This window comes from Dermacentor silvarum, chromosome 9 (assembly GCF_013339745.2).
Source record: "Dermacentor silvarum isolate Dsil-2018 chromosome 9, BIME_Dsil_1.4, whole genome shotgun sequence".
Classification (NCBI taxonomy): Eukaryota; Metazoa; Arthropoda; class Arachnida; order Ixodida; family Ixodidae; genus Dermacentor; species Dermacentor silvarum.
In genome coordinates this window covers 158,444,567-158,467,842 of record NC_051162.1, presented here as the reverse complement: position 1 = coordinate 158,467,842, position 23,276 = coordinate 158,444,567, and the positions used below count along the sequence as shown (strand labels likewise).

The 23,276-nt window shown below is 50.0% G+C and overlaps 1 protein-coding gene across 1 annotated transcript in view; it reads left to right on the top strand.

Annotated features, from left to right (window-relative positions):
* LOC119464024 (uncharacterized) overlaps positions 1–23,276 on the top strand; it is a 52,982-nt gene that overhangs the window by 18,433 nt on the left and 11,273 nt on the right. Inside the window, exons 4-8 of the mRNA XM_049655466.1 lie at positions 3,288–3,395; positions 5,849–5,920; positions 12,032–12,263; positions 13,043–13,202; positions 16,377–16,492. Coding sequence (XP_049511423.1) covers positions 3,288–3,395; positions 5,849–5,920; positions 12,032–12,263; positions 13,043–13,202; positions 16,377–16,492 — 688 coding nt within the window. The remainder of the gene's footprint in view (positions 1–3,287; positions 3,396–5,848; positions 5,921–12,031; positions 12,264–13,042; positions 13,203–16,376; positions 16,493–23,276) is intronic.

Below are 23,276 nucleotides of genomic sequence, written 5' to 3'. Positions count from 1 at the left end.
GACCCGGACTGCAATACCTCTACAGACCTTACCAACGGATAGTAATTTACTTGATGTGTATGTGGATGGTGTCCCTGTTACTGCTCTGCTTGATACCGGTGTGCACATCTCTGTAATGAGCGACCAGCTTCGTCGACGGCTCACTAAAGTCCGGATACCTGCGGTGTCGTATGTTGTGCGAGTCGCTGATGGCAGAACACTGGCCACAATAGGAATGTGTGCCTCTCGTGTGGGCGGCGCTGGCCGCCAAACATCTGTATTATTTACTGTTATTCATGTGTGTCCCCATGACGCTATTCTGGGCCTTGATTTTCTATCCGCTCACTCCGCACTTATCGACTGCTCCGCTGGCCTTGTTCAACTCGATTTGCCTTGCCCTGACCCACCCGAGGAAGTTCCCAGCAGACTGTGCTCCGCCGAGCTTGTTCGACAACTCCCATAAGTCGATGAGGGCACTGTTGCAGTTTTTAAGGGCAACAGACTTGGATGAACGGCTGTAGCCTGAACAGATGTTTATAGTGCTGCAAGTGCTACTGTGCTGTGCCACCTGTGACCGATTGTGATTGTCTCTGCGCTTCTTACTTTCTGTATCTCTACTTTGCTGTCACTTTACCTCTCCCTCCCCTCTCTCCCCGGCATAGGGTAGCAAACCTGATCTTCCCATTTGGTTAACCTCCCTGCCTATCCCCTTTCTTGTGTCTCTCTCCCACAAGCCATGACCTGCGTCCTCGTCTCCCCCGTTCCACCTGTGCCTGACGGTATTGTTTCTCCTCTCGCGGACGCCTCCTTGCCCATCGCGTTTGTCTTCCGTACGCCGTCGTCACTATCACCAACAACTCCACCAGCCTTCCTCTCGTCAACTTCGGAATTGGGGAACACGTCCTACCGCACGCCATAGCCTTGGGTGCGCTGTCCTCCTCCCAAGACTGCCAGTTATCAGCCTTGACGGCTGATATTAAGTCGTCTCCCGTTGACTCAACTTCTTTGCCGGCTGTCTTTCCGGAGTTCACAAACATGATTGCTCCCGATCTTCCACCTCACCACGCCGGCCAGCTACACCACCTGCTTGCCTCGTTCAGCGACATTTTTGACCTGAATGGTTGTCCTTTAGGCCAGACCTCTGTCACGACACACCGTATTGACACCGGTGACGCACAGCCTATTAACTGGTGACGATACCACCTGTCTTTGCATGAACAAGTCATTCGCACGGAGGCCGAGAAGATGCTCTCGCGAGGTATCGCCGAGCTGTCATCCAGTCCTTGGGCGTCCCCTGTCGTTCTAGTTAAAAAGAAGGATGACACCTGGCGCTTCTGCGTGGATTACCGGCACCTCAACAAGATCACCAAGAAAGACGTTTATCCTCTACCACGCATTGATGACGCCCTCTACTGCCTGCACGGTGCAAAGTACTTTTCTTCCATCGACCTTCGTTCCGGCTACTGGCAGATTGCCGTCGACGACATGAACCGCGAGAAGACTGCCTTTATAACGCTCGATGGCTTATACAAGTTCAAAGTCATGCCGTTCGGATTATGTAATACCCCAGCTACATTTGAACGCATGATGGACACACTCCTGCAAGGTCTGAAATGGTCCATCTGTCTTTGTTACTTAGACGACGTCACCGTTTTTGCTCCTACATTTGCCACGCACCTGGAGCGCCTCTGGCTCGTTCTTTCTGCTTTTCGCATTGCTCGCCTTCAACTTAATTCATCTAAATGCCACTTCGGCCGCCGTCAAATTGCTATCCTCGGTCATCTTGTTGACTCTTCTGGTGTACGCCCAGACCCGGACAAAGTTCGTGGCGTATAGAAGTTTCTCGTGCCAACCTGCACTAAAGATGTCCGGAGCTTCGTGGGTCTGTGCTCATACTTCCACCGCTTCGTGCACAATTTTGCGGAAGTCGCCCGTCCTCTTACTGCTCTTCTGAAGGCAGACGTTTCATTTTCTTGCGGCCCTGCGCAGGCAACCACCTTCTCGAAGCTTATCTCCCTCCAGACGTCTCCACCCATCCTGGCTCACTTCGACCCGTCTGCTCCTACAGAAGTCCGCACCGATGCCAGTGGTCATTGAATCGGTGCCCTTTTATGCCAACATCAGCGAGGTCACGACCGCGAGATTGCATACGCCAGCCGTCTGCTTTCTCCCGCTGAGCGGAATTATTCCATCACTGAACGTGAGTGTCTTGCGCTTGTCTGGGCAGTGGCGAAATTTCGCCCTTATTTATATGGTCGGCCATTTAAAGACACCACAGACCACCGTGTACTCTGCTGGCTTTCGTCCCTGAAAGACCCTACCGGTTGCTTAGGGAGCTGGGCACTACGCTCACAGGAATACTCGTGCACAGTTGCCTACAAGTCCGGCCGTTTACACCAAGATGCTTCATGACTGCTTGTCCCGCCATCCAGTCGACCCTCCCTGATGTTCCTGCGACCGATGCTTCTGCTTCTGTATTTTCGCTATCTGCTTTCGCTGACCTCGCTACCGAACAGCGCCGAGATCCAAACATACGTAGTATCATGGACAAGCTCACATCTGGATCAAGCGATCCCTCCCTTCGCTTGTTCGTACTCCAGGACGGCATTTGACATCGGCGCAGCATGCACCCTAGCGGACCTGAGATGCTGCTTGTCATTCCCCGGCATCTTCGTACCACTGTTCTGTCCAAGCTGCACGATGTACCAACTTCTGGTCATCTTGGGGAATCTCGTACGTACGACCGTGTCAGGCGACGATTCTTTTGTCCTGGTCTGTACTGATCTGTCCGCCGCTATGTCACTTCGTGTGAGTTATGTCAGCACCGGAAGAAGCTGTCTGAGCTCCCTGCTGGTCGACTCCAACCTCTTGACGTTCCTGCCGAGCCCTTCTCTCGCGTTGGTGTAGACCTCCTGGGACCTTTCCCCACATCTACCTCCGGCAACGAGTGGATTGCCGTCGTAACCGATTATACAACTCGGTTTGCGATGACCAGAGCCCTTCCAACCTCTTGTGCAACAGACGTTATCCAATAGAAAAATAACGGATCAAAGTCGAGACATTGGGCAGCCCCGACTGGGTCAAGTAGGGACACGGGACATTTACTCAGAAGTCAGGACTGACCCGCTGAATTCAGGATGGTTGGCAACCCTAGCCTCAAGGTGAAAGGTGAATTTGCTGACGCGAATTGGCATCGCTTGCGTGTGCTACGCTCACTGCGCTGCTGTGCGTTACTGCGGTACCGTCACCACGCGAAGCTTCAGCGCGTTACGTTGCTAAGTGCACGCGCCATATTTCGTGAATTTCAGCAGCTGAAGTGCCCGACCGCCTGGTGGAAGGGTTGGTGACGACTCCGTTTACCCGTGTCGCTTGGGAGCTACCGACGACCACGCCGAGTGGGAACACGACACCGACAGGTAATGAGGGTGACACATCTGGGCGGGTAGAAAAGCAACGATTGTCACATCTGTAACTGGGAGTGGGAAGCACAAATATTCTGCAGACCAGAATTTGGAGTGTTTCTTAGCACATCCTTTTAAAGCATGAAATGCTTTGAGCTCCCGTTGTCGGCGACCTTGAAGCGACCTTGAGCCAAAAGCCAGAACCGTACGTTATCCGGGCGCCCAAACGAGAACATGCCGGCAAGTTGACAAGGAAATTTATTTACCCATAGGCACGCGTACATCTGTTGTATGAACGCAAAGTACAATATAACGTATCACACCTCCAATAAATCGCACTTGATATAAACAAAACAGATGAGCAAACAAAATAGTAAATTGCGTCTGCTTGACGTCGGCTTTGCCATACATCAAAACCACTATGACAGTGTACACGCAAAATCATAAAGGTCAGCCTCGGATTCATGAATGACACCCGAAGCACACACAATTACAGTCTCTACTCAGGCAAACACAATTTGGGCATTATTCTGGCTGCAGCAAAACTTCTCCTCGAGACACGGTTATGTACCGCGTAGACTATAGCGGCGAAGAAACTCTGCTTCACCGAGCTTGAACAGCTGTTCTTCAAGATGACCCCATATTATCACCCGTAGTTTGAGCACTCTGGGGTGCATTGCTGTATTTATCTGCCGGGATCGTTCTACAATGTAGCGGAAGCACCACAAGACGTAGCTAACGCTGTAGTAGACGAGACTCGCAAACCGATCTCGCTGCCGTGGTGCCCGCACGATGGATATTCCTAATAATCTTGCAACCAGCTTGCCAGAAGGTGCGTGCTACAACGCACTCCTTTACTATACATGCGTGTTGGTCTTTGTTTGTGCGCAATGTATGCATTTATCATTCGCTACCATATCCGAGCGTTCAAGTCTGTCTCTTGTAGGTAGAATGCCCCACTGATATTGCCAATGAAAATTCTTCGCTTTAGAAGGCAAATCAGGTGAAGAAATGGCTGTCCATGTTTTTGTAGTAGCGGTCCCTGGAGGCACAGCCGTCTCACGCAACATTTCACAAAGCCTTGAAACTGGTGTCGTACGCCACTCTATATTCCTTACTTGCACAAGCTGGCTTTGTAAGCGCGCAGACGCCGCATACTGCGGTGCTGGCGTTACCGCTGTCGGAAGCAAGTTGCCTGTAGTCAGCGGCATAAGCGTTCGACGGTAATGACCCAGCCAATAAAGGAGCAGTGGCCTACCTGGGTACTCATCATCATCAAGTAGGTTACATGTACTTTTAGTGCACCGCAGCCTACCAAATCGAAGTATCTATCGAAGTATCATCGAAGTACATCTATCGAAGAACATCTATCGAAATATCATCGAAAGTACCATCAATAGTACTATCGAACGTATTTGTTACGCTGCCGAAAGCTTTATAGCGATATATCGTAATATTATCGACCATGTTATCGATAGCAATAGTATTTTTACACATCTATTGAAGTACCGTAGAAAGTACTATCAATAGTAATATCGCACGTATCTGTTACGCTACCGATAGCTTTATAGCAAAATATCGTAATATTACCGAGCGTGTTATCGATAGCAATAGTCTTTTTTACACATCTATCGAAGTAAGATTGAAAGTGCCGTCAATAGTAATATCGAACGTATTTGTTACGCTGTCGATAGCTTTATAGCGAAACATCGTAATATCATCGGCCGTGTTATCGATATCAATCGCCTCTAAGGTACCGTCAATATACTATCGAATGTTTTTGTTACGCTGTCGATTGCTTTATAGCGAAATATCATAGGTAAATGCTATCGACAGTATTATCGATAGCAATAGTATTTTCTACACTACCGATAGTTTCAAAAAGCTGCCGATACTATTGATAGTCATTTTACCGGCAGTTTTACATCACTAGTCGCATTACACACTGAGCGACTTGTGCAGTCATTTTAGGAGACACTGAGCATTCCGAAAACACTCAGCTCATTCAGGTCAAGGCATATACATCCGGGGTCAAATTGAGGCACGTAGCCAGGATTTTTTTTCGGGGTGGGGGTAACGTGTCATTATTCTCTGTTAAGTTCCCCATGCCTGGTGCATAATAATACAACCATTACCTTGAGCAGGCCCTTGCTCTTCCTGAAGGCGTGTACCATCATGTACTTGTCTGGGGCGGGCGTTCGGAGGATAGGCGCCTTTTTTCATAGGAAAGGGAGCAGGGCGCCAGCCGGATAAATTTCGGGGAGGGGGTGAAGCCCCTCAGCCACCCCCCCCCTTCGCGTCTACGCGACTGGCCAAAATGCCTGCACATCGCTTTCTCCTAAGTTTAGGTATACCCGATTTCGCATTTACGTGAGAAAACTTTACTGTCGCACGCGCCGCTGCTATCACTGGCCTTTATTTGGGCTAGAAGTTTGCGCTCATAGATCTTTTCAATATGACCCATGCAGAACCAACCGATGACATGCCTTCCAATACCACGCCTGCGGTAACGACAACGCCTTCAGGAACAACGATAAAGCGTAAGTTTTGCCGCGACGACAGTGCTCTGCAAGTTCCCGGATAGTACTGCTGTTCATTACTCTAAGCATAGTTTTTGTCGCAAATCAATTCTGCGGAATCCCGCAAAGTGGAGGAATGTTCATGAAAGAGAAAAATTGTGATCCATCCGACGTAAGCATGAAGCTACAAAGGAAACCCCTCATACGGATTTCTCAGAAAAAAAAAGAACGTCACAGTTTCACCCGAAAGGCGAAGCATCAATTGCGATAGCAAATTAGTAAACAGCTATAAAGAGTAAGGAGTAGTAGTTTGATCAGCTGTATAAACTTGGACACATTCGCTTACTAACTGAATAAACAAGCATGGTGTCAGCGCGTACAAGCAAACATGAATAGGTCACACTCGATGACCGCACACAACCGCTGTCAAAACGCTGGCGTGAGCGAGCGCGCCAGTAGCAGCGAGCGAAGGTTCTTGCGGTCTATCGCTTCAACGGAAACTGAGCGTCGAAAGCACAGGGCATACAATAGTAGAAGCCGTGTTGCAGATCGCTTTCAAGATGCGCGCGACCGCCCGCCGCCGCTCAAAGTACAGGTTGCTCGCAGAGCACAAGCCACACGCCCTCCCTCCCGCGCTGCCTTCCCGCTTTCCTCCTTTCGCCTGCGTGATTCCAGTTCTCCTTGCGCCTGGTCGCAAGATAGGCATTTGGGGCCGCAGCTAAACGTCGCTTCCCCTTCCTCCTTCCCATCCCCCCATGGCCTTTCGCGCGGCGGAAGACGTCGCGTCAGCTCTCCGCCGTGCGTTCGCTCCCCGTTAAAGCGCACATACACACACAGCGCGCGGTGACTATTTTATCGCGCTTGGACTTTATACGGAACCTAACGGCGACGCTGACGGCAGAAATCCGCTTGGAGTGTTCATATAAATGCTATCCCAATAAAAGCAAAAAAAAAAAAAAACTTCGCAGCTGAAAACTGATGTGACTATTTGGGGATCAGGATTAATTTCCTACAGTTGCAAAGATTTCATTCTGAGTAACTCGCACGTAGATTCGTGCTACAGTCGCGTGGATTACTTTTTTTTCAAACCTTTGGTGGCTTTAAGTACACCACACACACCATGGTGGCTTCGTGGCTATGGTGTCCTGCTGCTAAGCATAAGGTCGTGGATTCGATTCATGGCAACGACGGCTGCATTTCGGTGAAGACGAAATGGAAGCACGCTCGTGTACCTAAGTTTAGGCGCACGTTAAAAAAGATGTCGCACTTTCACACGAAAGGAAAAGCATCAATTGCGATGGCAAATTAGTAGAGAGCTAGCCCCGGGCACAAACAACAATAACCGCTGGAGAAATAAAGTTTATTCCTATCCTATCCTATTCGGAGTAAGAATAGTAGTTTTATCAGCTGTATAAACTTGGGCATGCAGCAGCACCAGCAACGCGCACAACTGTTGTCGACGCCGTCGGCGTTTTGCCTGCGTTCGCAGCGAACGTGCGCGGCGTTGGTGACTGTTGCCGGTGCCTCTGGGGGCGGCTCGGAGGTTTTCGACGAGATCAGAACGGGACACTCGTCGAGGAGCGTCGGAAGTCTTTACCGCCTTTTCGCCTCGCAATGTTTTATTGCGATAGCAATTATATGGACACTCAAAAGCAGATTTCTGCCGTCGGCGTCGCCGTCGCCGTCGCCGTTGCCGTGAGGTTCCGTATGACGTCAGTGGAGATGAAATCGTCGCCGCGCACCGAACGCTGTATGTGCGAGTGAAAGGGCGCTAGGGGCGCGCGCTTTCACGGGGAGTGAACGCACGGCGGAGAACAAACGCGCGTTCTTCGCCGTGCTCGCTTAAGGGCTGCAGAAGTAAGCGTCTCCTTCCTCCTTTACAATCACCATATATGTACAGCAAACGCGCCTTCTTCCGACGCGCGAGAGGCCGTGGGGGAGGGGGGGGAAGGGAGGCGACATTTAGCTGCGGCACCAAGTGCCTATTTATATCAGAGGCTCCGGCAACAGTCACCAACGCCGCACGCATTTTGAGCGAACGCGGGCAAAACGCCGATGTCGTCGACAACAGTTCTCCGTGTTGCCGGTGCTGCTGCATGTCCAAGTTTATACAGCTGATAAAGCTAATATCATTACTCCGTATACCTCTCTACAAATTTGCTATCGCAATTGATGCTTCGCCTTTCAGGTGAAACTGCGACAACTTTTTTATATAAATAGGCATGTAGTGCCGCAGCTAAACGTCACCTCCCCTCCCTCCCTCCTGTCCCCCCATTGCCTTTCGCGCGACGGAAGAAGTCGCGTATGCGCTCTCTCTCTCTCTCTCTCTCTCTCTCTATATATATATATATATATATATATATATATGGTGATTGTAAAGAAGGAAAAAGACGCTTAATTCTGCAGCCCTTCAGGGAGCCCGGCGCAGAACGCGCGTTTGCTCTCCACCGTGCGCTCGCTCCCCGTGAAAGTGCACGTCCCTCGCTCGCTTTCACTCGCACATACAGCATAGAGCGCGCGGCGACGATTTAATCGCCGTTGACGTAATACAGAACCTCACGGCGACGGCGACGAGAGAAAGCCGCTTTCAGTGTCCATATAATTGCTATCGCAATAAAAGATCACCGGTATTCAAAATATCTACGCAATTCTCCACTACGGCGTCTACACTGCGGCGTTCGTAATGTTATATTGCGACAGTAATTATATGGACACTTCAGTTTAATTTTCACTGTCGCCGTCGGGCTCCACATATGTTTATGTAAGGCACATAAAGCGCAAGAGTGCACGTAGGACATCGGAAGGGATGCATAACACAGCGCTAAGGTACATGTTCCTTTACGGCTTATATGCGAGGTAGATGCTATGCTATTCAACCGACAAAATTGCTCAAACCAGCTTTAATGTCTTTGATTAAATTGTTCCTCATATTGTTTAGAAGTGCAGCGCGGAAACAGTAGTCACAGAACATTTCATTAACAGCACATGTCCTTTATCCTAGATATCCTTGGACTTTTAAATTTTGCAACGAAATAGTGCATGCCCACAATCTGCAGGTGATGGGATTCACTGGTGCCACTCTACAACTCTACACGGGCAGCGCAGTGGCGCCTGTGTGATGCCTACAGGCCCTACATGGCATGTTAAAGCTTCAGTGCCAGAAACATCGGATCACCCGCCTAGTCGTGTACGCGTGTATTCCCACCGTCCGAGAAGTTGTGGAGTCTCGCCACTAGGGAGCCTACATGCAACGCTGTTGCATGTAGATTCCCTACTCGTCACGCTTTGTCATCGCTGTCAGTATGCTTGGCCCGAAACTGACAAGTGAGAAGCGGAGTGAGACTGCAATGGCTGTACTTTATACTTGAATAGCATTCGCAACGTTGCCTTCGAAGTATGCAACGGAGTACAACCTACCGGAAGAACGCTCGGAGACATAGTGATTCTTTTAGGGGCGAAGTTCCTTATAGCGGCACCTGTTCCGTCCCCGTCGTCGTAGTAGTAGTGTATAACCAGTCTGAGAAAAATGAGAAAAAAATTCCGAAGTTGTGTCCGTAGCGCGGAATCGAACCAGGGACCCCTCGCTTCCGAGCGCGCGGCGTTAGCCCACTACGCCACGAAGCGGACATGGACACACGCACCACGATGGCAATAAATACCCAACATTAACGAAAGGCCGCGTTTCTAGCGCGTTTCTAACGCGTTTGTGCTAGCGCGTTACGGCCCGTGTAAGAAGCTGGTGTAAGACGCTGTGGCCTCTCCGCCTTACCTTCAACGCGTTTCGAACGCGCTGCCCAAAGCGGTGGCAAGTCAAGTTCAAGTCGAGGAGCGTTTACGAATACGGGGGTATACTCTCTCAGCAGTCATGTGATGGCGTCGGCAAACGCGGTGCACGTTCCGGCATGTGTAAATGGCTGCGTAAGACGCTGTGGCCGCTCCCCCTTACTAGAGAGTACTGCACGTTTCTAACGCGTTTGTGCTAGCGTCCCCTTAAGCGGGAGATCCGATGATTCCCTCCGGAGCTTCGCCCACTCATCATCATTCACCCCGTGGATATGCTGATTTTTTTACAGCAAAGCTATGTACTTGGCTAGCCGATTCGTCCGTCTGTCGCCTGAACGCAGAAACCATCATCATCATCAGCAGCAGCAGCAATGGCTCGAGCGTTGTCTTCTTCCGCGGCTGGCCCGTTGGCGCGCCGAACGCGCTCGTGCCACTGCTCCCGCGTTCGTCGTCGTCGTTTGCTTCCACAGATGGCTCCGTTGCCGCTCATCATTCCAGCGTAGAATTTCGCTTCTCTTCTGTCGTCGTAATGGGGAGGCCGCGTTTACGGGGGCATGATCCATTCATTCTCTTGCGTGATGAACAGATTTAATTGTGAAGCAATTTAATTTTGAAGAAGCGCAAGTGGCAATGCGACAACGGTGGACTGCGGGCATATCGTCAGTGACGTCGTTTTCTCCGTCGCAGCCCAACGTGTGTGTAACCTCATTAAGAAACACAAAAACGTAACCAATAATTGAGAAAGAATTTAATCTACCGTCGGGATAAACCCAGTGATAAACACCGGGGCCGCACGTTTCAGCTTCACTGGTTAACTATCTGTACAGAGTGCTTGGGCGGTGATTTTTTTTTTTTTATTGGTTGCGATTACCTACAGGGTGTCCCAGCTAACTTTAGCCAGAGTGTACAAATATGCCTGTGCACTCTAAGACGACGCGACCAAATGCATGTTGCTGACCACTGTATGCAGTAAGTCAAGATTATTTAAAACTTCCGATTGAACAGATTCTAACTTTGTATCTAATAAGTAATAGTTTTTTTTTTCTTTCGCGCTTACTGCAGATGCCCGCGAAATACAAAAATTAGTAGCCCTTCCCCTGTCGAGGAAATGGGGGTAAGCTAAGCCTGTCGTCCCACGCACGGCTACGAAGTTCTGGTTGAGGAACCCCTGTAGAAACATGGCCCTCGCACCGGCGAAGTTGGCGCTAGCGTTGCCGAGGCGTGCACCACCGTTGTCGGGTTCGTGGAGGGCTAGACGACGCTGACGTTTGGCGTCAACATCGCGCTCCCTCAAATCTGGGTCCGCGGCTCTTCGCTGACGTTTCGCCTATAGGCTTCGGAAGCCCTCGCGCTAGAATCGGCACGTCGACGACCAGCCCTTTCCCGATCGCGTTCATTCTGGATGGATTTCCATGCAATTTCTTCAAAATTTAATCTGTCCGTTACGTAAAACAATGGCTACGTATGAATGGCTCATACCTACTTAAGCAATGGCTCATACCCCTGTAAACGCGGCCTCCTCATTACGACGACAGAAGAGAAGTTAAATTCTACGCTGGAATGATTAGCGGCAACGCAGTCAGCTGTGGAAGCAGACGACGACGAACGCGGGAGCAGTGGCACGAGCGCGTGCCGACCACCTAAATGGTATTATAAGACCTTATGGAAGATAATATGTGTCAATATATGGTCGTATTTGTACACTTGGTATGTCCATATACAAAACAGAGGTATTATTTGTCATATCCGTAAGGGATATGCACTATGTTTTTGTGACCAATCGCGATATTCGAAAGGCAACTTCAGGGGTGCTGTTCGTCGTCTGGTACGACACAACGGTTCACATTGGTGGGAATTTTCACAAAAAACTGGACGGCAATATTGCGTTTTAGCCACTTCCATGCAGTTCGGCGTGCATCAAATTTTTATATCAGGCACGTATACGTTCCGCAATCGCTTTTGAGTTCATTTTGAAAAAAAAATTATTTAGAGCAATGCACCAAATCGGGCATCAGGGCCCGTATTCACGAAAGGTTCTTACGCTAGCAAAGTTCGCATGAACAAGAATGGTCCAGTAGGGACAGAAAACTTATCGTTAGTGATGGCCGCCGACCAATGAGAAAAAAGCTTTTACGAACAAAAAACCTTTGTGAATTCGGCTCCAGGTTCTGAGGATGAAAGTGTCGGATGGTCCATATCGGACTGCATGGATGGATGCTATAAGCGTCCCCTTCGAAACGGGATGGTTGGTTGCGCCACCAAGCTCTTGTTATTATTTTGCCTAATGTCCATATACAAACACAAAAGCACAAATACAAAGAACGCATCAAACTTCATAAGCACTCGCAGCGCTCCCGTGGCCCGCCGGCAAGGTCCCCCTGGTGTGCGCCGTGAGCAACGCGTTCGGCGGCGAGAGCAACGACTTGCCGCCAGATGGCCTGTGCGACCTGCTCTTCTTCGACTCGCTGTACCGCGACGGGCGAAACCTGATGGGCGCGCCTTACGAAGACGGATTCAAGCGGTTCCTGGAGCTAGGTCGCCAGAAGCGCGCCACGGGCATCGGCGTGTCCTTCGACATGAAGTGAGTGCGAGACTCTGGACGTGTAGGCATTTTAGAATGCGAAGCATGTTCTTTGCCTAGGCCGAGCAGTCAAGGTCACAGCCGTTCAAGTAGCTTGTGGCAGAATTCTCCGTTGGTACCAGTTGCTAGTGGGTCTCAGTACGAGCCGTCCGGTAGTGAAATGGTAAAGGGAGAGACAGTGAAGAACGTTCGCTTTGAGGCAAGCACGCGCGCTACTAGCCGCCGGCGATCACGCGAGCGTTTGGACGAAATGCGTGTCTAATTTAACTAGCGGTCAATTTTCTGTGAAAACAAAGTGAAAGGCACAGGGACAAGCTCCAGTGCATGTGTTACGCCGCCAAGTAGTCCGGCAGAGTTTGACAACGCTTTCGGTTTCTCGGATCGGATACTGAAGCGACGATTTCGCATTTGCCCAACCGCTGAAGCGAAAAGCAGGCAGATAATTTAAATTTACACCACTTAGAGGCGGATTTCCTCCTACTTCCCTCTTTCAAATTAGATGTTTGCTTTGTCTTCCCAATAACTCAAACTAACGCGAATGAAAATGAGGGACTAGTTTTAGTACCTCTTTCACTTGCGCACACTTTGCCTCCGTATAGCTGCCCCTTCATTGTTATCCGTGAGTGTAGTAAGTGAATGTTTAATGCAATTTTCGCTGCGCGTAAAACTACGAGACGGAGACCGCGTAATATTCCACTACATTGCCATCGCCGTCAACGCTTCGCCCTTCCGGCAAAACTGCTTCTTCAATGTCTATTTTCTGTTTTTGGTTTGTCCAGAATGAAGCGGTATCATAACAGTAGCTTACCGATCTTCACGCCCTCCATTGAGTACCTGTGGAACGATGGAGTGTCTCACTTCGGTGTTTTGCGAGTGTACGACGATGATGATGAGAGCGACCCCGAGGAGACCATCATCGAATACCTGCAATTGCTCCAGGTGAGAGGCACATGTCGTCCGCATAGTCATTTGTTCCTCCTTTTGGAGCGAGACAAAGTCAACTCTGTTTTACGAAGTATACTCAGTTGTGTAGTTTAGGTGTGGCTCTTAAAGGTCAGCTGGAACGAAGTCTTACTTTGTGGTTGTTATAAATCAGTACAGTGTATACCACTGAAGCAATCTTGGCAAAGCCTCAGGGCTGTTAATTGCGTAGTTTTCTTGTTAGTGAGTGGTAATGGCATCACACTAAAATATTTTTGGCGTAAACAATCCTGTGTATAAGCGTGGCCGAAACCTTCTTAAGCTTCGCTTTAAGAGGTTTCGTTGTATACCCCGTGTTAGAACAAGATATGGCGAACGCCTAAGCTCGTCCTGTGAGAGCGTTGTTTAATGCCTTGCCTGGTTACTTGTACTCACTTGACACACGTAAAAAATCATTCGATCAGCCATTGCTTTTTTTAAATAAGAGCCATCAATCATTTACTGTGTTAAAATGGGGCCTCTTTACGAACTCCTTGTAAATATTCATTGATTTTGAGTGTAATGTATAATTATGCGGATGTGATATGCGTGCTTCGGATTACCTTAACAGCCAAGCACTGCCACTCAAGCCCAACCCATGGCTTTGGATGGCTCCAATTTTCTTACCATGAACCTTCAAAAATAAAGCAATAGTTCTGGGTTTCAAAGACAGTCTTTCTTGGCCTGCCCATTCCCGTATCTCGTATGTTCCAAGACTGTTTCGTGGGCCGATCTAGGCGATGGTGAAGTCTAAATGTGCGCTGATATGTGCTTGGGTATGTGCCCCTGGGGCCACTGGTTGCTGTGACGTTCCGGATATATATATATATATCCAGCACAGAAGCCTGATACTGTATACCATTACGTCACGGACCCTTTTCCCCCACTACGGCATGCCTCATAACCAGATTGTAGTTTTGGTACTCAAAATTAAGTAGCGCATCTTAATGCATAAAAATCTGGGCTGATCCCGAACGTAGTACAGTAAAGGAAATTCACCGACGATTACGATACTCCCTAATGAAAAATTCGAGCGCAGTTGCCTACGTGCTAATTCTTTTCGCGATATATTGGCTGGCGCGACGAATATATCTCGTTCTGCATGGTGCTAACGGAGCGAAGTGGTGGTGCGACGGCCTCGCTAATCGGAAGATAGTGAGAGGAAGCACGGGGGTGACGCTTCGGCGCGATCCACAGCAGGCCGCTGCAGACGGACGTCCGCTCATGCAGTGCTTTGTTTTCATACAGACGAAGCGCGCTACTCGGGCTTAAAGCCCCTCGTGTGCGGCTCTACGCTTCTCTTCTCACGCTTTCGCCATACCGTTCTCCGCTTTCCTCTTCGCGCTGTCTTCCCTATCGCCATCTTTCATCCCCCGCTGCCCTCCGCGTTCGCTGTCATTTTCGCTGTGCTTGTTCGCTCGGTTATAAACGTCGCCCCTCGCCGCAGAAACGGGCTCCTGAGAGCTCCTAAGTCTAAAATTATGCCAGCCCGACTCTACTCCTACTTCCCTCACGCGAAGGGTGATTCGATAGAGTGCCGTGCGCATAGATGCGGCCCAATTGATTCCCACCACCAACTCGCTCAGGAAGACTTTGTCTTTCATTCACTTCAATGGGAGGTTGAATCCCCTTCCGTATTTTTTCTTGTTCTTGCTTACAAAAAGAGATTGGAAGTGATTCATGGCACGTTCGACGCGATGCAAGGCTTAGCTAAAGACAGCTTCTCTTTAAAAAGCTCGTGAAAGTAATCAGTACTAGTTACTCTAACTATAGGAACACAAAAACACTGGGAGCTTCTCCAAGAAGTTGATAAAAACATACAGTGGATTTCATTCGCGCAGAAAACGTCACTTTATTTATATGCGAATAGCATTCTCGGCATTGTAAGACCAACTTTATTTTCAGCTGTCTAGATATCGAAAAAAATGTGGGTGGGTCCCGAAGATAGTGACGTCTCAAAATGTGGGCCTCTCGCGTGGTTATGTGCCGCTGAGTATGTGCCGCTATCCAGTGAACCTCTGTGATGCTAACTTGGATCCCTGTGTATGTTCCACGCGGCATGCGTGAAAGGCGCAGCGTGTTCAGCGAGAAGCGCGAGAGAGGAACCCGGCAGCAGCATCAAGCCTGCCTCATGCATGACAAATTTCGGCTATTCGTGTACCTGAATAGTCGTCGTCGATGAATTCTGCCTGACTGTTACTAATGCGAAAGCCTTAAATGGCTCATAAGGCGGAAACTCCGGGGTAGAAGGCGTGATCAAACGATGGTACAAAAAGGCTACGAACCCTCGACCTTTGGTGTTAAATAAATTGACGTTAATTCAGCTACAGTTAAGACACTCCGAGCCACCACCTTTGGGGCTAATTAAGGCGAGGTTAATTAAGGCACAGGTAATTAAGACAGAGTTCATTAAGGCATTCGAAGCCACGAACTTGGGCTAATTAAGGCGGAAGTTAATTTAGGTACAGTTAATTTGTAAGGAGTTCATTAAGGCACTTGATCCCACGACCTTTGGTGAGAGTAGCACCCACCACCTTGAGCGTTAATTAAGGCGCAATGAGTTAGGGTAGAGATAATTAAGGCATTCGAACCCACGACCTTTGTTGGGAGTTGAACCCTCGACCTTCCGTTGTGGCATAATGTTGAAGCATCGCGTGGTGGTCGCAATGCTTTCGCATTCATCGACGTAGGGATAACTAATTGTGCCCCTTGAATTTTTTTTTCACTCGCTCCACGTCACTTTCGACGGGCTTGTTAGCGCGGTTCCTACTGCCATATATCGCGTTGTACAAGCACGCCGGCTTTGGCAGGTGCATGGTGGGAGGCGATCAGCAGACCCGCGGTTTTAGAGTAGACTATTTTACGGAAGTGTTTAGGTTCCGCCATCTTGGGCCGTTAACGCTGCTGTCTGCTACCTTAAACAACGAAATGTACGTTACTACAGCCGCTTTACAAGCATGAAAATAGTTGTATAGATTCGTTGAGCGTTTCATGACCATGTTACGTAGCTTTGCTTCTCATGAAAATTAGAAATTGTTTGTGTAACAGCCCAAGATGGCGGCGCTCATGAATCAAATATAAAATCGTCTTATATGTATCGCTGTAACCGTTTCGGAATTTTAGGGGGCAAATGCGTCTTCCATACATTCGCAGTCCATCCAAAAGCACCTGACGAGCCAAAAGCGGGACGCCTGCCGTCAGTCTCACACCGTCATTGGCGTGAGGCCGCCCCGAGGCGACGCTTACGACAAGGTCGCGGCATTTCTGAGGTACGTCATTCTTTGCCTGGAAGATATCGAACCGTTCAGCAGGTCTCGTAATGGTTCGACACTACAGAGAAAAATGAACTGAGCTGAATTAGTAAATCGCCGTATGAATTAGTAACCCTAAACGCGAGCGGCCTGAGGGGTGGCGCCACCTGTTGGCGCGGAGCTTAACCCGACTAACACAGCGTTAATGTTGCAGTAAACAAGTGTATCCTACTTCGCTCCTGGGGAATAGTTTCGGCAGCGGCCTATTCGTGTTGACAATCACGCCACTGCCGAAAGTTGCACAGGTTCCAGCAGTGGTGTTGGATTTACATAATTCTTTTGCACCTACATGCGGTCTGAAGACAAAAAAAAAAAAGAGAAGCAGGCACAATGATTCAATGCAGCTTGGCAGCAGCGTCGAGATTTTTGTACAAAGTGAATTTGAATTTTGTGCTGTTCTCCTGTAATAATCCGTTTTCGGTGAACTGAATCGTAAACCGGAACGCAAAAAAGTTTCGGTAGGTGACTCCGGTGCGGAGGGAAAATCTGCACGTTACCCGCTTGGTGCACGCACTACACTATTCACCAGCTACGCCGCAATGCAGGCAGTATATTTACGCTTAAAGCAATAACTGTAGCGTTTACAAGACGGACACGAGAAAAAAGATGACAAGACGAACGCTATACAATGATACGGAACATAAATTTGTTTGTACGAGAAGACGGCGGTAAATACACAAAAAGACCCGCTGTATATAGTAAAAGATAAGGCTTAGCAGAACGTGTTCTTGGGCTAGTCAGTTCATTAAAGGGACACTAATGGCAAATTTTAGGTGAATGTGGACTGTTAAACAACCATTCCAGAAACCTTGCAGTGCTTGTTTCGTGTCAAGAATTAAGAGACATAGTTCAAGAGAAAATCGCGACTGAAGAGGCTGCATTCCTCTAGAGCAATTCAACTTGCCCTCAACGAGCAAGGCTGTGTGTCGTTGCACACGTCATCACTGCCGCCTTTGAGCAAAACGACGCCTCGCGGCTCACGCTACGTTCTTTCTTTCTTTTTTCTTTTTTTCTTTCTTTTTGCGTTATACGCAAGAGCGCGGCCAGATAACGAGCCATCACGTGGACGCTGCATTTTCTACTGCTTGAAGTTAATATGAGCATCGCGACCAAGAAAAATCAGCGAAGCATATACGCGATACCGAAACTACCAACGCGTGCGAGGGGGGGATTCTGGGTCGAGCGAAAACGAAATCATGTGAGCACCCCCGTCGTTTACAAGGTTGACGTCTATGAGTTATTTCTTCTATGCAATTACAATTAATCTTCTTCTATGCAATTACAATTAACCTTTTTGTCAGTAGTTGAGTACTAGTGACACAATTAAAACGAGGTGTTTCTACGTCATCGAGCTTGTACTAGAATCCCTCGGTATAGAGTCCCAAATCGTGCCCCCATTTACCTCATTTTATCGCTTATTAAAGATCTGTTCTCGATAAAACAGGCGCATTAAGACGTTTTTGAGCATTAACCTATCACTTTAGTTGAGTAAATATTTGCCTTTAGGTCCCTTAGTTTACCGGCAGTACCATAAGGGGCAGAAACTTTGTGGTTAACAAAGAAGCTTGAGAAGTTGAGGAGTGCGCAACGATCGAGCGATGTAACGAACCATGCTGGGCGCATTGTTAAAAAATGTCACAGTTTCGCCCTAAGGGCGAAGCAATGAATGCGATAGCAACACAGCAATGCCATACGAAGTAAGGTGAGCGGCTTTGGTAACAATATGAATTGTAGTAAACATGAGCTGATTAAGTAAGCAGGTGTGCTGCAGCGTAAGTAGACCGACATGAAGAGAGACTCGATGACCACGAGAAGGCGCGTGTGAAACGGTGGTGTTGATGAGAAGCGCTGCCCGTGGGCAGCGCGTGCGAAGGGACACACCTGTAGCGCTGCACTGCCGAGCCGGGCAGCATTGCATGTGTAGCGTGCGTTGGAAAATGTGGCCCGACTATTACTAACTGTGGTGTGAGCGCGCACAAAGAAACATGAATAGATCACACTGAATGACTGCAGACAACGACTGTGAAAACGCTGGCAGCAAGCGCATATACGCCGCAGCGGGCGAAGGTACGTGCGGTCTATCGCTTCAACGGAAACTGAGCGGCGAATGCACAGCGCATAAAGGTCAGAGCCGTGTGGAGATAAGAGACGGTGCGGGTGAGCGACGAGCGCGGTTGTTGGCAGAGTAGAAGTGCCCCCCCCCCCTTCGCTCCCTCCGGCGCTCGCTTCCCGCTTCCTTGCTTGCGCGTGGGAGATAGAGTGCGTTCGCTCTCCGTGATAGCGTGCGTCCCCGCACGCTTCCGCTCGGTCATACGGCGCGCGGCGAATATTTTATCTATACGGAACCTCACGGCGACGGCGACGCCGACGGCAGAAATCCGGTGGAAGTGTCCATATAATTGCTATCGCAATAAAACACAGTGGGGTGGAATGTGAGATCAAACAGGAGTTCCCGATACTCTAGTTAACATTCAAGAGGAAGCTTTAGCTCGGGGCTTCTATTTAATAAATGAGAAAGGAGAAATCGTGTTGCTCGCCAACCACTGCATCAAATTTAAAAAAAAACTGAAAATCTAGTGACTATTGGTAGCAAATTCTTGTTTAGGGTGTAGCGGTTCTTATAAAAATTGTTCGAAATTGCAAATTTCCAGGAAGCGAAACTATTATAGGTTTACAACTGTGTAACTCGTCAGTGAAAGATGATAACACAATTCGGTAAATTGCATCTAACAGCGCACAAAAGTGATGTAGTATACATGGCTCTTCTATACATCCCAATTATGTGAGTTGGCCTTTTGCAAAACCCTTGTAAACATTGTAACAAATTTAAATAAGATATAAATTATTATAACAAATTTGGCCGCTTTGGATTTCTAACTGATGCAGTTTACAGAACTACGATATTTGTTTTTGGCACAGTGTTACGGATTTGTACACTTCGTGATTATATTGCTACACGCGTGTGGTATTTGGTTGTTTCAACGAGGCGCGCGGGCGCCTAGACGAAGAGGACGAACTGCTCTGGGCTCTCGAGCTATCGGCTGATCTGGCCAGCGCTGCAGCTATCTTTTGTAAATATACTTGTAAATAGTCTCCTGTACTTAGTCCTTCGTTCGCGTAACATTTTTGGTGGAGCGTGCCCTTCCCCGTCCTCACCACGGAGCTCCGCAGCGGCCGCACCATCCAGCTTTCCGCCATGGCTCCCTGTGACGACAACTCGTCTGCTGCTACTACTGCAACTCCAACCACAACGTACGTCACGGTTGCCACTCCCCGCGATCCTGGCTTATTCTCCGGCCAAGATAATGTTGACGTTGATGACTGGCTACGCATGTATGAGCTTGTTAGCCGCAACAACCACTGGGACCCTACCATAATGCTAGCTAATGTCCTCTTCTACTTGGGCGGAACACCTCGTGTCTGGTTCCGGACACACGAGGAGGAGATCTCTAGCTGGGACGCTTTCAAGGAGAACCTCCGCGACCTCTTTGGCAATCCGACCGGTCGGCAGCAGGCTGCAAGAAAAGAGCTTGCTACACGAGTACAGTCTTCCACTGAATCGTATGTCTCGTACATACAAGACGTGCTAGCTCTTTGCCGGAAAGTCGACGAGAACATGGTCGAAGTTGACAAGGTTGGCCACGTTCTCAAGGGGATCGCGGACGACGCGTTCAACTTGTTGATCTTCAACAATGTGTCTACCATCGATGTCATTGTCAAGGAATGCCGCCGCTTTGAGCTCGCCAAAAGCCGCCGCGTCATTCCACAGTTATCCCGGCTCCCTTAAGCCCGGCCCACATGGAGCGAACTTTCACGGCGAACTTCGCGCGGCCCGCACCAGCGCGGCTGATCGCCAGCGTGCCGCCGCCGTGCTGCACCCACATGCGGCGAAAAACAGGCGGCCATCGCCGCCACGATTTCAGTGTTGCTAGAACAGCGTGATTTCGTTCCCAGTAAAATGCAGTGAAAAAATAGTTTTGTATCTGCAAGTAAACCATTTTTTATGTAATCGCGGTAAATAAAACGACTTATTATCTAGGTTTAATGTCCATTTGACAATTTCTGTCACTTTTTATCAAAACATGGACTGCAGGACGCGGAATAATCGCTGGGGCTGGCCACGCTGTGCAGTGGCAATCGTGTTCAGCCGCCGCGGTACCGTAGCCACAGATGCCGTAGCTACAGTGTACTGTACCGTAGCCGCGATATCCGCGGTTTTATGAGAGGTGCTGCGGTAATTGTGCGTTCTGCAAACATCCGTTCCCAGTTTGCACTCGAAGTAATTGCTCAAGAAGGTCGCGGACACATCCTTTCAGTAGTCGCAGAAAACGCCCAGCTGCGCTGTGAACCGGTCCGGACAACGCCACACGACGATCTTTTTCCGTGAGTTCTTGTACTCTGGGTGGCAGCAATCCCATAATATTGGTCGCGCCTGGACGGCTATGATCAGCCGATCGTTGTACGCGATTCGCGCAGCTTTCGTCGCCATGTTCTTTGGCTGGCTAGCCAAGTCAAATGTGGCGGCCGGAAGTCGGACGCGACCGCGCCCTGATTGGTCCGCGCCACTCGCCGCTTCCGGCGAGCGGCGGATCGCTGGCGAAAATATTTAGCCCACCTTGATCGTCGGCGAACAGCCGCCGGCCGCCGGGCGAACAGCCGCCGGCCGCCAGGTGGACGCCGCGCGCGGCCGTTCGCCAGATTTTCGCAAGAAAATCGCTCCATGTGGGCCGGGCTTAACACGGCTGCGACGTCGTCCTGCGTCGCCCTTACGGCTTCACCCCCCTCCAATGAGACCGTCACGCGTATTGTTCGCCGCGAGCTCGAGGCTGCCAGTCCTGCCACGTACCTTCCGCGCCCCCTTGACCCCACCATTGACCAACCAGCCCCAGCGATCTCCCTCATTCAGGAGGTTGTGCGGCAAGAGTTTGCCAACCTCGGTTTTCCTGCTGCCTGCTCCATCTCCCGAGCTGACGCCCGACTGGTGCCGACAGCTGCGCCTCGCAGCGATCTGTATTCCCGTCCCAGCTACCGCAACCCTACAGAGTGGAGAACTCCGGACGACAAGCTCATTTGCTTTCGTTGCCACCGCATTGGCCACGTCGCTCGCCACCGCCGCACCTCCTGGACATCGCCGTATTCGAGCTACTTTTCCCCGTCTCCTCGCCCATATGCCGACCCTCGCCCCTACTCGCCTCGCCGTATGCCTTCTAGCTCTCACGTATCCGTCGATGACAGTCGTCCCACTCGCTCGCCGTCATCTCAGCGCCGTCGGTCCCCGTCGCCCCAGCCACGCCGCTATTCGTCGCCGACCAATTATGGACCCTCCCGGACGGAAAACTAGGCCATGCAGGTCTTGGAGGTAGTGCTGCATCACGTTCGTCCTGTCCAAATCCTCCGTTGACGCTCCTCACGAACACGAACCTAATTGCAGTAGATGTAGATGGTGTCCCGTTGACGGCATTGATTGATACTGGAGCCCAAGTGTCCATAATGAGCGCTAACCTATGTCGTCGCCTCAAAAAAGTTCTTACGCCTGCCGTCACTCGAGCCGTACGCGTCGCCAATGGCGCCACTGTTGCCGTCTGTGGTATGTGCACTGCTCGCGTAGGAATTGCTGGCCACCAAGTTCCCGTCCTGTTCTCCGTGCTGACCAGTTGCCCTCATGACCTAATCTTCGGGCTCGACTTTCTGACGACGCATTCTGCCCTCATCGACTGTTCCACCGGTACGCTGTGCCTCGAGCTTCCTCTTGTTTCCGACGTTCGCCCCGAACAACCGCACACCCTATGCACTACAGCGTTTGTTCGGTTACCTCCCAAAGCCCTAACCTTCGTCGAATTGGCCTCAACGGCAACCGTGCCTGATGGCGACTATGTCGTCGCCCCTATTCGTGATGTCCTCCTGGCGCGCGACATCTCTGTGCCACACTCCGTCGTTACCCTTGCCGCTAATCGGATGTGTCTACCCGTTGTCAATTTTGGCTTGACGAAGCAAGTGTTACCTGAAGGCATAGCGGTGGCCACGCTCCGGTCAGTGACAGACGACCACGTCACTGCTTTTGCAGCCGACGCGTCTCCAGATCCTCCTGATTACCCGCAGGATGCCTTGAACCTCGACGGCCCATTACGTCCCATGGTCGCTCCGGACCTCGCCCCTGGCCAAGCAGCCGCCCTATATCGCCTTTTGCTTTCCTATCGCGACATATTTGACACTGACAATCGCCCACTTGGTCAGACGTCCCTTGTTAAGCATCGGATAAACACTGGTGATGCTGTTCCCATTCATCGCCGACCGTATCGCGTGTCCACGGCAGAGCGGCAAGTTATTCAGCAGGAAGTCAACAAGATGCTCGCCAAAGGCATTGTTGAGCCCTCGTCGAGCCCTTGGGCGTCGCCGGTGGTGCTCGTCAAAAAGAAAGATGGCACGTGGCGTTTCTGTGTTGATTACCGCCACCTAAACCGAATCACTAAAAAGGACGTTTACCGTTACCACGAATTGACGACGCTCTTGATTGTCTTCACGGTACCAAATACTTTTCGTCCATTGACCTTCGATCTGGTTATTGGCAGATTTCCGTCGATGACCAAGACCAAGAAAAGACCGCTTTTGTCACTCCAGATGGCCTCTACCAATTTAAGGTTATGCCGTTTGGTTTATGCAAAGCCCCCGCCACGTTCGAACGGATGATGGACTCTCTGCTTCAAGGTTTCAAATGGTCAACTTGCCTTTGTTACCTCGACGA